Genomic DNA, 12,243 nt, shown 5'->3' on the forward strand with positions numbered 1-12,243 from the left:
GCGAAATGTGAACCACATGTTAAGTATGGCTATAAGTTCTTGTAATCGCTTGTTCACGGCTAAAGAAAAGCTTAGTTTTATCGAAGATGTGGAGAACTTTGGAAACCACACAGCAGGGAGAAAGTACAATATCAAAGTGAAAGAAAACTAGACTTCATAAAACAAATATTAATCGCAGGGCATTTTACAAAAACACATTCTTATACAGCTAATACCAGACCGCACACTCATTACAGCATGTAGGCGAAGCTAATAAATTACAAATTTTGGGAAAAGTAAGCAAACCGCATGACAGTTCTGATCGAACAGGTTGCCTATTCAACAGCATGTGATAGATTATGATGTGTTTCTTAAAACCAATTTGTTTTACTGTATTCAGTTTTGAGTACATCCTTATGTAGAATTAATTTCTTGTAAATGAAACAAATTAAAGCCAGTTTCCTTTCGTTTTTAAAATTCTCTCCAAAAATGACTGTGTCCCGATTATTCAATGGCGCGGCTTATTCACTTATGTATGGTAATTAATTGGTCACCTTATGAATACCTTACTTGGTATTTGTAATTCTTTCTCCTTGTTTTTCAAAACAGTTACGTTTAAGATATCTTCGTAGGGATCTATATATAAATTTTGATTTGTACACTTATCCCCAGTTCTCTTACAGATACCTGTAGTTACTTTGCTTGGTAATGTTTTGTGGTTTCCTGAGCCATTTCTGCTGGCAAATTTGCCAGTACTGGCAAAAAGTATTGATAAGAAAGCCCAGCAAGCTGTTACGACTTACCGTCAACAGTATTTGCAACAGAAATCTCAGAGCTTGCCCAAAGAAGCACAGTCCTTCTGCCTCCAGGTAAATTGCCTACTGATTGTTGTTAATTCATATATGCTGGATTTGTGACTGGTGGAGAATAGTGTTCAATTTGCAAGCTTGTGTGCATGAATTAGTTCCTTCATAAACCTCTATTCGCAATTAGATTTTTGTTCTCCTCTGCTTCTATGCCTCCTTATCAAGTTAGTAAACCATTGTTTCCTTGGTGTGTGTCAGCTTATGTTGCTTTGTCCTGCTTAGATTTGCTGGTTTCCTAGGTAACATTGCCGTACCCCTATGCATCACCCTCTGAATACACTAATGTGCAAAACTTCATCTGACATATACCTAATTTATGCCTTTCTGCCATTGTTCCCACTGATATCAGAAATTGCTTCTAACCTTATTGTGTATATCATCTCTTGCTTCTGAAGTAACACAACTTTTGCTCTTGTGCAGGGAACTTGCTTTGAATTCTCTCACTTTTAGGCCAAATATTCCAAAGATACAGCATAGTTTTCTCTGCAAAATTAATGAACCTTGGTTCAGCTATCTTGTTGGGAGCATTGGACACTGCATGTGAATGAGAAATGCATGTCTTTCATTTGCAGTGTACTCCCAGAGAAATTTTGGATTTTCCCAGATGGTGAGTAGTATGCCATGGGGAAATTCTGGGCTAGTCTGCAGAATTGAAAATCATGTCATTTGCTATCCTTGAGAAATATAATCATATAGCTGTTGTCTGTCATAAGGGTGTTGGTCCTCAGTATAGTAGAAAGACACCTTGCATAGCATAGTTGCTATAAGTGTTGGGTTATTGAGATGGACATGATGGTGGTTTAGAGATTAACTGTTCTTAAATTATTAATCCTGGATTGGTTGTAGATTACTGAGGAGTGGAGAATTTCCAGACCATAAGCCATTCAGTGCAGAAAATAAGAATAACACATAGGTGTTGGATTGACAAGCCACTTAGTTTTCTCAGATTTCAGATCAATGAAATTTGTCATGAACTGATGTGTGCATATCTCTCTTAAGAATGTGTATTTCAGATAAAGTAGAATTGTACTGTAATCTATTCATCTATCTCTGAATTGATGTCTGCTATATTTATAATGCGAACGTTACATTTCATTCACAAAGTTTTCAACTACATAGTGGTATTACATGTTATAAACCTCATTGTTGTTCCGTATTGAAAATTTACAATCAAAAAATAATAAAGGTGATCACTAATCCACCTATTCAATACTTTATTTCCACTTAAAGTGGTTACATAAACACAATAACACTTATATGGGACATGTTTCGCCCCTAATTTAGGGCATCTTCAGCCTAAACAATCTTCAAAAGTACATATAATATTGCAAATAGAAGCTAAAAGATTAGCTAGTTATTAAAATTTGGTACATATAATGTGAATCTCGATACATTAATAAAAACACGTTAATGGAACGCTGTCAATGAACACGCTAAAACTATCTTGTCAGAGACTAAAACTTCCTCCATTAAAAATACATAGTTCTAATTAAAATGGTTCAAATAAAAAAGTTTGTGGATTCACCAATGTGATAATGCATATATTGCCAACAAAATGCAGGCATAAACATAAGCACAAAGACACATGTCATGTATACAATATGTTCAAGGCCGCTATTAAAGGTATTAAAAGATTCAGAGGTAGATATATGTAAAGGCGAAACCGAAACATCTGTTGAATCATCGAAGAAGAAGTAGAAGAAGAAGAAGTGGCCCTTTTTACAGGTAGGAAATATTGTCAGAGACCTTTGTCGAGAAATGTCGGTATATTCTGGAATAATGTTCACTGTAAGTGAAAGAAAGGAAGTCTTAGAACTCTTTTAACGTTGCTTATAATAAATGAGGACTGACGTGATTGTTGTAAGTTGTTACTCGTTATCTACCGTTGTGTTAGTAACCGCCCTTCTGTTGGCTGTGAGTCTCGTATTGTAACTGTGCTGCAGAGGCGGTAGTGAACTTGGAGGAGAAGGAATGGGGGAGTGTGGAAAGGAGGAGAGGATGGGTGGAGTTAACTGTGACGAGGCTGACGAAGGAGCGGAGTTATCAAATTTGCTGGAATTAGGCCTATTGTCTGTAGGTATGGGAGGAGTATTAGAGTATAAAGAATTAAATATATTAGGTATCCTAACTTTATTTGAACTAACCGTCTTTAATAATTTAGGTGTTAATTCATGTAACAATTTTTTTTTTGCTATTTGCTTTACGTCGCACCGACACAGATAGGTCTTATGGCGACGATGTAACAAGTTTTTTCTGTCCGTGATGTCATTAAGATTCTGAGCCTTATTATACGTCTGGTCTAAATAGATATATAAACTTTCTAGTTTAACATTCTTCCTTTTTCTATATTTCTAATTATCGCTAGATCTTTCTTTATGGATTCAAATCAGTGACCAGTCTCCTTCATATGCAAATTCATCACTGAACATTTTCTATGTTTTTCCACATTAACATGTTCCATGTATCTTGTCATAAAGCTTCTCCCAGTTTGACCAACATATGAAAAATTACACTGTGTACATTTGAGCCTGTGTACTCCCAATCCCAAATAACAATTTTTGTCATTAACTTTTTTTATGATGAAAGAATATGGATTGGTTAGTATTAGTAGTTCTGAAAGCTATATTAAAATTATGTTTTTTGAATACGTTAGTAATCTGGTGTATAGCTGGATCGTTATAAGTGAATGTAGCATATTCAGTCTTTTTGGTTTTGTTTGGTATCAGATTCGTGGATAGCCTATTGTTAATTTTATTGATCAGTCTATTGATCATTCCGTTTAGCAAGATTCCTAATATAATTCAACTCTGTCTTCAAATTCTTGGGAGATAGAGGAATTCTAAGTGCTCTGAACATTAGACTGAAAAGATGCTTGCTTATGTGAATTCGGGTGTAATGAGGAATTGTTTATAGTTGTAGATGATTGTTTCGGCTTTCTAAAGATTTGGAAATTAAGAGTGTTATCCTTACGGGTAACTGTTACATCTAGAAAATTCAATGAGTTATCGACTTCATCCTCTTTTGTGAATTTCAAATTGGGCTCGATATCATTTAACTTGTATAGAACTTCTTGACTGTTAGTGACGTCTTTGTTTATAATTACAAATGTATCATCTAGGTAGAGTTCTCTCCTTGTGTTCGCCTTTTTAAGACTTCCTTTCCTTCTCTTACACTGAACATTATTTCAGAATATACCGGCATTTCTTGACAAAGGTCTCTGACAATATTTCCTACCTGTACAAAGGGCCACCACTTCTTCGATAATTCAACAGATGTTTCAGTTTCGCCTTTACGAATATTTACCTTTGAATGTTTTAATACCTTCATGCCTACAACTTAAATAGCAGCCTTGAACATATTGTGTACATGACGTGTTTTTGTGCTTATGTTTACGCCCTCATTTTGTTGGCAATGTATGCATTATCACATTGGTGAATCCACAAACCTTTTTATTTGAACCATTTTAATTACAACTACGTATTTTTAATGGAGGAAGTTTTAGTCTCTGACAAAATAGTTTTAAGTGTGTTCATTGACAGTGTTCCATTAACATGTTTTTATTAATGTCTCAAGATTCACATTATATGTACCAAATTTTAATAACTAGCTAATCTTTTAGCTTCTATTTGCAATATTATATGTACTTTTGAAGATTATTTAGTCTGAAGTTGCCCTAAATTAAGGGCGAAACATGTCCCATGTAAGTGTTATTGTGTTTATGTAACGACTTTAGGTGGAAATAAAGTATTGAATAGCTGGATTAGTGAACACCTTAATTATTTTTGAATTACATAGTGGTAGGTAAACATTCTTACATCCAGTGTCTTTACTGGTTAGCCGGGCTGAGAAGCTCAGATGGACTGAACATTCTAAAAATCAGGGAGGGAAAATTACATGAGTAAGTACAGTAAATACGGTAAAGCAGTGACAATAGTTGTAGGCCTAATTATTTACATGTTATCATCTAACTCGTGTGGAAAAGTTTTTAATGATATGATTGAGCGCATTGTGAATGAGTTTGCGTAGTTAAACCCCCCAAGTGGCGACGGTAGTAAATATCAGTTTTGCACTGGTTGATAACTGCGAGACATAAACTTGAAATTTAAAATAAAAGCATATGGAAGTTTTCACTTACAATATTTAACTAAATCTTGAACACCAAAACAGACTGACTACCAACTCAATTAACACCTTCGCTCCCGTAGAGAAGTAGAGTCGTTTAGTGCTCCTTCAGTGTAGCCCACTCCGATATGAATGTGTTTTCGGAGACTGGAAGAGCTCCACCTAGATTTTTTCTGTTTTTCTTCTGGTATATGACTCAAGCGTCCTCCTTTCTTGACACTGTACAACCCGCCCTTTGTGTTCTTTTACTCATTTTTTACATGCTTATTTTGGTGCTTCTCAAACTGATTGAAATTGCAAGTGATTGTGGTTGTATAGTAGACAAAACTTCAAATGAGTAAATTTTGTAGTAATAACATTATTCTGTAAGAAGAAATGTGTGATATTTTTGCACAATAACAATTGGTAATGATCTGATAGCTTCAGATACTGAAGTTGAGTAGTGTAAGTGTGATTACTTGCACAGTTGAAGCGCTGAAAGGGTGAATAGTAATCTGGACAGGAACAGTGACAGAGTTCCCTTCCTGTCGTCCTTTAGCTCCAATATTTGACGTCCATAAAATAAATACAGTGAGGAAAACAATGTAATAAAATATGTAATACAATGTAATAAAAAAATAAAAGCAGTGAGGATAACAATATAATTTCTTTAGTAAATATTTTTTCAATAATGATTTCTTTAATATGCACTAATGTAGAACTCAGCACTTAAGTAGGCAGCTTTTTTAAAATGGCTTGGCCACAGCAGTGGCAAGCTGCTCAGGCAGCTGGTAGCAAAGGTGTTAATAATGTTAAATTGCTAAATATTAACAGAAAAGAACCTTGTAATAATAAGCACAATCACTAGCATGACAAGTGCACAGAGAGCTCTTCCCGCGAGTGGGTCAGATGTTATCTATGGCTTGTTTCACGTTGACATGGACATTGTTCATTGGATGAGCAGCTGTGTCGCACACTCTCAGATGTATGCAAGCTCTAAGAATAAGAGTACGTCACATTCACTTTTATTTTATTACTTTTAGAGAATTTTGATTTGTGGACATACATACAGAGATGGCAAAAAATTAAAAATAGTATTTTCTTCCTGTTGTGGACATGACTATGCAGAAATACCAATCTTTTTAAACTCTTACTTTATATATATAGTTTTAGACTTTTGTTGATTAGTCCATATCAGTCCTGAGTCACAAGAAAACGGCCATACAAAATTTAATGAAAATCGATATATTAAGTAGTGGAATAAAGCACTGAAGTCTAGACTGTAAATAATTTTATTCCCACTGGGTGAAGTGGAAGTTTGGGGCATTGGTTCTGAAAATGTGGTACGCGTACCCCTAGGGGTACGCCTGAGACTTTTGGTGGGGTACGCAAGCAACCTTCAGGGGATAAAAGGAAGAAAAATTGATATATGGACATAAATAAGAATAAAGATAAATATGTATATATATGGAGCCATGCTTTGCTTCAAAGTTTCATCTGGACTAGGGCACATCAGAAAACTGCGTCATGCCATGCAGGCAGACCCATCCCATTGAAATGTTGATGGTTCGCAATGTCTGAATTCCAGAATTGAAATAAGAAATTTTCATCCATATTTATTAATTTGATAAAAAAAATCAAACCCCATGGCGCAACAGCCCCGAAGGGTCATGGCCTGCCAAGCGACCACTGCTCAGCCCGAAGGCCTGCAGAGGTGTCGTGTGCTTAGCACGATGAATCCTCTCGGCCGTTATTCTTGGCTACCTAGACCGGGTTATTAATTTGATATTGAGGCTATAATGTAGTGTTTTGTGAAACCTTCATACAAACAGGATATCCTGTGTTACTTTATTATCATTGTATCATTGTACCATACTCTTAAATTTATTATGATGTATTATAAAAATGTATTTGATTTCATAATTTAGTCTTATTTACGATGTTTTTTAAAAGAATTGTTTAGAATCAATTAAAAATCCCTCAGTAATTAGCCAGGTACTCATATTTTTTAATCCTAACATTTAGGGATTTATTCATAGGGGTACATTGAAATTTTTTCTATGAGTGAGGGATACAATCTTATAGTAGTTTGAGAACCTCTGGTTTAGGGCAAGGCCTAAAATTTAATTCTCAAGTATCTATGTTATTAGTGGTCACATCAATAAATACTAAATAACAAAAGTTATAGATAATACAATTTCCAATTATGTATGTCTTATACAGTTTTACCGTATCGGTTATGGTAACAGAGATATTCATAATTTAGACTTTTCTTGCTTAATCCATGTCGACAGCAAGCGTCGCTAACATGGAAATATTGTTCATTCATGTTAACTGGCAATGGTAGTGGTTTTTTCGTGATTGTCTTAAGGTGAAAACCGCTTGGTCATCAGCCCATACCGGCAAGGAAAATTGTAAAGAACGACTATCAAAATGGCCATGGCCACTTCCTTCCCATTCCCAGACTTTTCCTATCCCATCATTGCCATACGTCCTATATATGTTGGTGCGACGTAAAGCAAATTCTAAAATAAAGTTAAAACTGTTAGACATGAATGATCGAAAGTTGTATTTTCTGTAACTTTCGTTATGCAGTGTTTATTGATAGAACCACTAATAACATTGATATTTCAGAATTAAATTTTAGGCCTTCCTCTAAACTACCATTCCAACCAGCATTAATGAAATTATTTAAACATTGAATTTCCTTCTTACTGTGGGTATGACCAATGCAGAAATACCATTCATTTTTAATTCTGAGCAATGTACGGACAAAACTCTTATTTTATATACGACTAAACAAATTTATTTTACAAAGGCAAGGAGATTCTAAAAGAATGGATGCCAGTGCTGTTACATATTAATAGGCAGCCAGGGGGCCAATGTCCATAAAATTGGTTGTATAGGTAATATGGGATTGATTCACTATGAAATAAGAAAGATGCTTTCAAAAAGGAAGAAGCTAATAAATTTGTATATCATGTGCACTGTGCTTAGAACATCTACAAGTCTCATGTAGTGCTAGTGATCTTTGTCATTGCGTTATTGAAGTATTCGCTGAGGAAGAATTTTCAAGCCATTGCTTCTTAAGGTCAAGTGCTTATAGACCATTGTTCAATCCCATTGATTCTGCCTGGTCCAGTTTTAAAGCTACTATTAAACAAGATCTTTATTTAGTTGCCACAATTTTTTGCTGATGAAAGCAGGGCAAGTATATCCCACACTAAGTTCAGTAATCAATTAGGAAGAAAAAAAAGTTCCAGGAGAGTTGGCCGTATGGTTAGGAGCGCGCGGCTGTGAGCTTGCATCCGGGAGATAGTGGGTTCGAATCCCACTGTTGGCAGCCTTGAAGATGGTTTCCCATTTTCACACCAGGCGAATGCTGGGGCTGTGCCTTAAGGTGACGGCCAGTTACTTCCCACTCCTACGCCTTTCCTATCCCATCGTCGCTATAAGACCTATCTGTGTCAGTGCGACGTGAAAACTAGCAAAAAAGAAAGAAAGAAAAAATAGTAACTGAAAACATACACATGGCAAATGTTAACAGTTGTGCAAGGTGTGTAGCTAATCTCCAAAGATATATTCCTGATGCTGAGATTTAATCATTATGTATATCAGTTGGCCTAACTTCCATTTTGCTAAATTTTGTCTGTTCCCATGAGGCTAAGTGCTTAGGATTTCCTCATTCTTATTTTCAATTCAGTTGTGTTTGATCTGTTTCAAGGTATCTGTATGATTTTGTACTTCTGTAATATATGAGCTTACTTATTTACTATGCATTAATCATTGGTATTTTTCAGACATGTGCATGGATGGTTGAGATGGAAAACACACTAAAGCAAGAGTCTACACATCTAAAATTGGATGATTTGAATTTTAGGTGCAACTTATTTCTTCAGGTTCGTGCTAATTAATATACACAGTGGTGAAATTAAGTATAAAACTTGGTAAGCTCAGTTTGAACAGTACCTTTTTTTTTGGATAGTAAAGATATTTTGCTTTGTTAGCTGTACAATTTGTATAGGTTGATGGTGATACCCTGTAGAAAGAAGGCTTGCTAAGATTGAAATTAATGAATGTACGTAGGTGGTTTGAAAAGTTCTCGGAATGTACTAGAATTAAGTATCTTACCTCGGTGGAACTGCTTTTATTTTTCAACATAGTTTCCCTGTAGACTAATGCATTTGGTCCAGCGATGTTCCAATGCCTTGATCCCATCTCGAAAATGAGATTCTTCCAGGCCTGCAAAATACCTCCAATACCGTCCGCCAAGGAAAATTTTCAGCTTGGGGAAAGTCTGATGGTGCCAAATCAGGTGAATAAGGTGGATGTGGCAACAGTTCATACCCCAGTTCATGAAGTTTTGCCATGGCAATAACACTTGTGTGCGGCGGAGCGTTGTCCTGATGAAAGATGACTTTTTCCTTGCCAAACCAGGCCTTGTTTCGCGTATCTTTTCCTGTAGTTGGTGTAGGAGGTTTGCATAGTATTGCCCCGTAATTGTTTGGCCAGTAGGAAGATAATCTATCAGCAGAATGCCTTTTGCATCCCAGAAAACTGAGGCCATGACCTTTCCGGTCGAACGCACTGCCTTTGCTTTCTTTGGTGGTGGTGAATCAGCATGTTTCCACTGCTTTGACTGCTGTTTTGTCTCTGGGGTATAGTAGTGGACCCATGTTTCATCTGTAGTCATAAACCGGCGCAAAAAATCTTGTTGGTTGCACTGAAAACGGGCCAGACTTTGTTCGGACATTTCCAATCTGGTGAGTTTATTGTCCAATGTCAAGAACCGCGGCACCCATCTTGCGGATAATTTTTCATACCCAATTCTTCGGTTAAAATATAATATACCCGTTCAGAAGACATCCCTACAGCTTTAGCAATCTCCTGCACTTTCAGTCGACGATCCTTCATGACCATTTTATGCACTTTTGCGAAAAATTCTGGGGTCGTAACACTTTTTGGCCGTCCACTACGCGGATTATCATCCAAGCTCTCCCGACCAAATTTAAACTCGCTGGTCCACTTGGCAACAGTTGAAAATGAAGGAGCAGAGTCCCCCAGTGTGCTCTGAAAGTCTGCGTGAATTTCCTTTGCTTTCATACTTTTCTTTACAAAGTATTTAATCACCGCTTGAATCTCAGTTTTTTCCATTGTCACAAATCACTACGCGGGAACAACAAAGAGTTGTCACTACCACACTCCTGCAGCTAGAGCACTGACGCGCCACGTGTTCACTCACAAAGTATGTGTGATTATTGCGCGGGAACCTCGTTGCTCTAGCACTGACATCTAGCGGTGATTCAGAGAACATTTCAAACTGTCCTCGTATATCTGCTGTCATCTGGGATATAGCATTGCAGCTTCATGATCAGTTGAACTGGGACTGATTCCTAGCTCTCCCATGAATTTAAGACTAATATGAGGTGTACTCATCATTGGTTAACACAATTCAGAACAGAAGTACAGTACACAGTACATAACTGGCCTGCTCAGGACTGGATCCTTGATCAGATAATGAAATAGCCAGTTAATCCAGCAATATTAGGATAAAGTAATAAAGATATAGTACTGTATTTAAATTCTTTTTTAAATGAATGATTACAGATTTTACCTTCAATATTGGTCCAGCAATTGGATTTTCTTCACAGTGCTCTTTTACAGATCTTTCACAAAGCATCATTGATGATTTCATTTCTCCTATTCTTTGAAGTGCTTATAGTAGAAAGTATTTTTTTAAATTCTTACTGAGTACAATAATAAAGTGGAGTGGTCATGCGTGTTGACACACTATGACTATGGAACCAAGCTCTGCATTCGGGAGGTAAGTGGGTTCGAATCCCACCGTCGGCTGACATGAGAATTATTTTCTGTGCTTTCCCGTTTTCACTTCAAGTCAAATGCCAGGACAGTTCCTATTCATAGGCCACATCTCCTTACTGAATTTCATTCACCATTATTCACTTCATCTTCATTAGCTACTCAGCTGAGGTTGGCCTCAGGAAGTGTACCTGGCCATAGAAACATGCCATAAAAATATCTTGCATCATCCCCGATATCGTTTTACTAACATTATTGTACTAGTTTCGACCAACATGGGCCATCATCAGCTACACACACATATCTGAAAATTGGCACAGTAAAATGTTGAAATACACAAAAACATCTAAAAGGGAAGAGAACATATTAAAATATATCTGTAGTGAAAAACTTGAAGACATCAATGTATTGTGTGTATAGTATTGTGTGGCCGAAATATGTTGTATAACAAGATACAGTAAAAGTCTGTTATAGCGAGAATTCATATCGACGAAAAATTACTCGCTATAGCGGATTGTCGTTGTATCATGTTTTTCTTAAAAGTCGGGAAAACCCCCACACACATTAAAATTGGTATGTAATGGCAATCCGTTTGTTAAAAACTTGCGTTTTTGCAGATTTCCATACTACGGCGTACTTGTTCGTTATTTTTCTAATTCTGAGACGTGTTCAGTTTCATTCTGAAAAATTGGAGTAGTATCACTTCAGTGGCTTCTGTGGTAAACGTTTGTTTTCTTATTCAGTCACCTAACCTAACTTAACCTTATATGTATCATGAAAACATATTTCAAGCGCCAGTAGAGAAATGATAACTTTTTTTTTCTTTCTTTCTTTCTATAAATTACTTGGGAATAGCCTTTCAGAAATTTAACCAGATGCGAAAAAATACAGTGAAACCTAATAGTGCATTCCTCATTAAGGCGATTTCTTGCGTATCGCATTATAAATTCAAAGTCCCGTTTCACATTGTATTAAATATATTTAAAAATACCTCGCCGCACAAATTTTCATTACTGCTCAGTACGATCACATTTTTTGCAACCCTGAAATTGCCCTTTGTCATCCCTTATGAAGGGAAGGTGATCTCCAACACAGATTAGAGCCCTCGCCACAGGAGGCAGGTCGGGGAAAGTTACGCAAAAATGGGAAGTGGCCTTGAATTCCGTAACTTTAGAGAGTAATTATAGCTTCGGGAAGCAAGCCATTGGCCTCAGGAAAGTTCACTTTTGCTCTCTGGTTTTCATCGATATTGCTGAATAACCCAGTAAGCCTGTTTGTGCTTGTATTTCACATTTCATTCAGTAGTTAGAAATGTATTCTTTTGTTGAGTGATACAGTGGAGGGTACGCAGCGTATATTTATCGGATGATAGACTGCGTAAGGATTAGGAACATATAGCGTGGTGCATATTTGTCTTGTGATAGCCCCATTATAGATACTGAAAAAGTACTGAAATCACTTACTAATGAAGACAAAA

At 36.5% G+C, this 12,243-nt stretch overlaps 1 protein-coding gene across 3 annotated transcripts in view; it reads left to right on the top strand.

Annotated features, from left to right (window-relative positions):
- SWIP (strumpellin and WASH-interacting protein) overlaps positions 1-12,243 on the top strand; it is a 412,754-nt gene that overhangs the window by 39,575 nt on the left and 360,936 nt on the right. For 2 of the 3 annotated variants that reach the window (XM_067141154.2, XM_067141155.2), the window contains 2 exons: positions 663-848; positions 8,747-8,845. In XM_067141154.2, coding sequence (XP_066997255.2) covers positions 663-848; positions 8,747-8,845 — 285 coding nt within the window. The remainder of the gene's footprint in view (positions 1-662; positions 849-8,746; positions 8,846-12,243) is intronic. The other variant, XM_067141156.2, reaches the window with a different exon arrangement.

Source organism: Anabrus simplex, chromosome 2 (assembly GCF_040414725.1).
Source record: "Anabrus simplex isolate iqAnaSimp1 chromosome 2, ASM4041472v1, whole genome shotgun sequence".
Classification (NCBI taxonomy): Eukaryota; Metazoa; Arthropoda; class Insecta; order Orthoptera; family Tettigoniidae; genus Anabrus; species Anabrus simplex.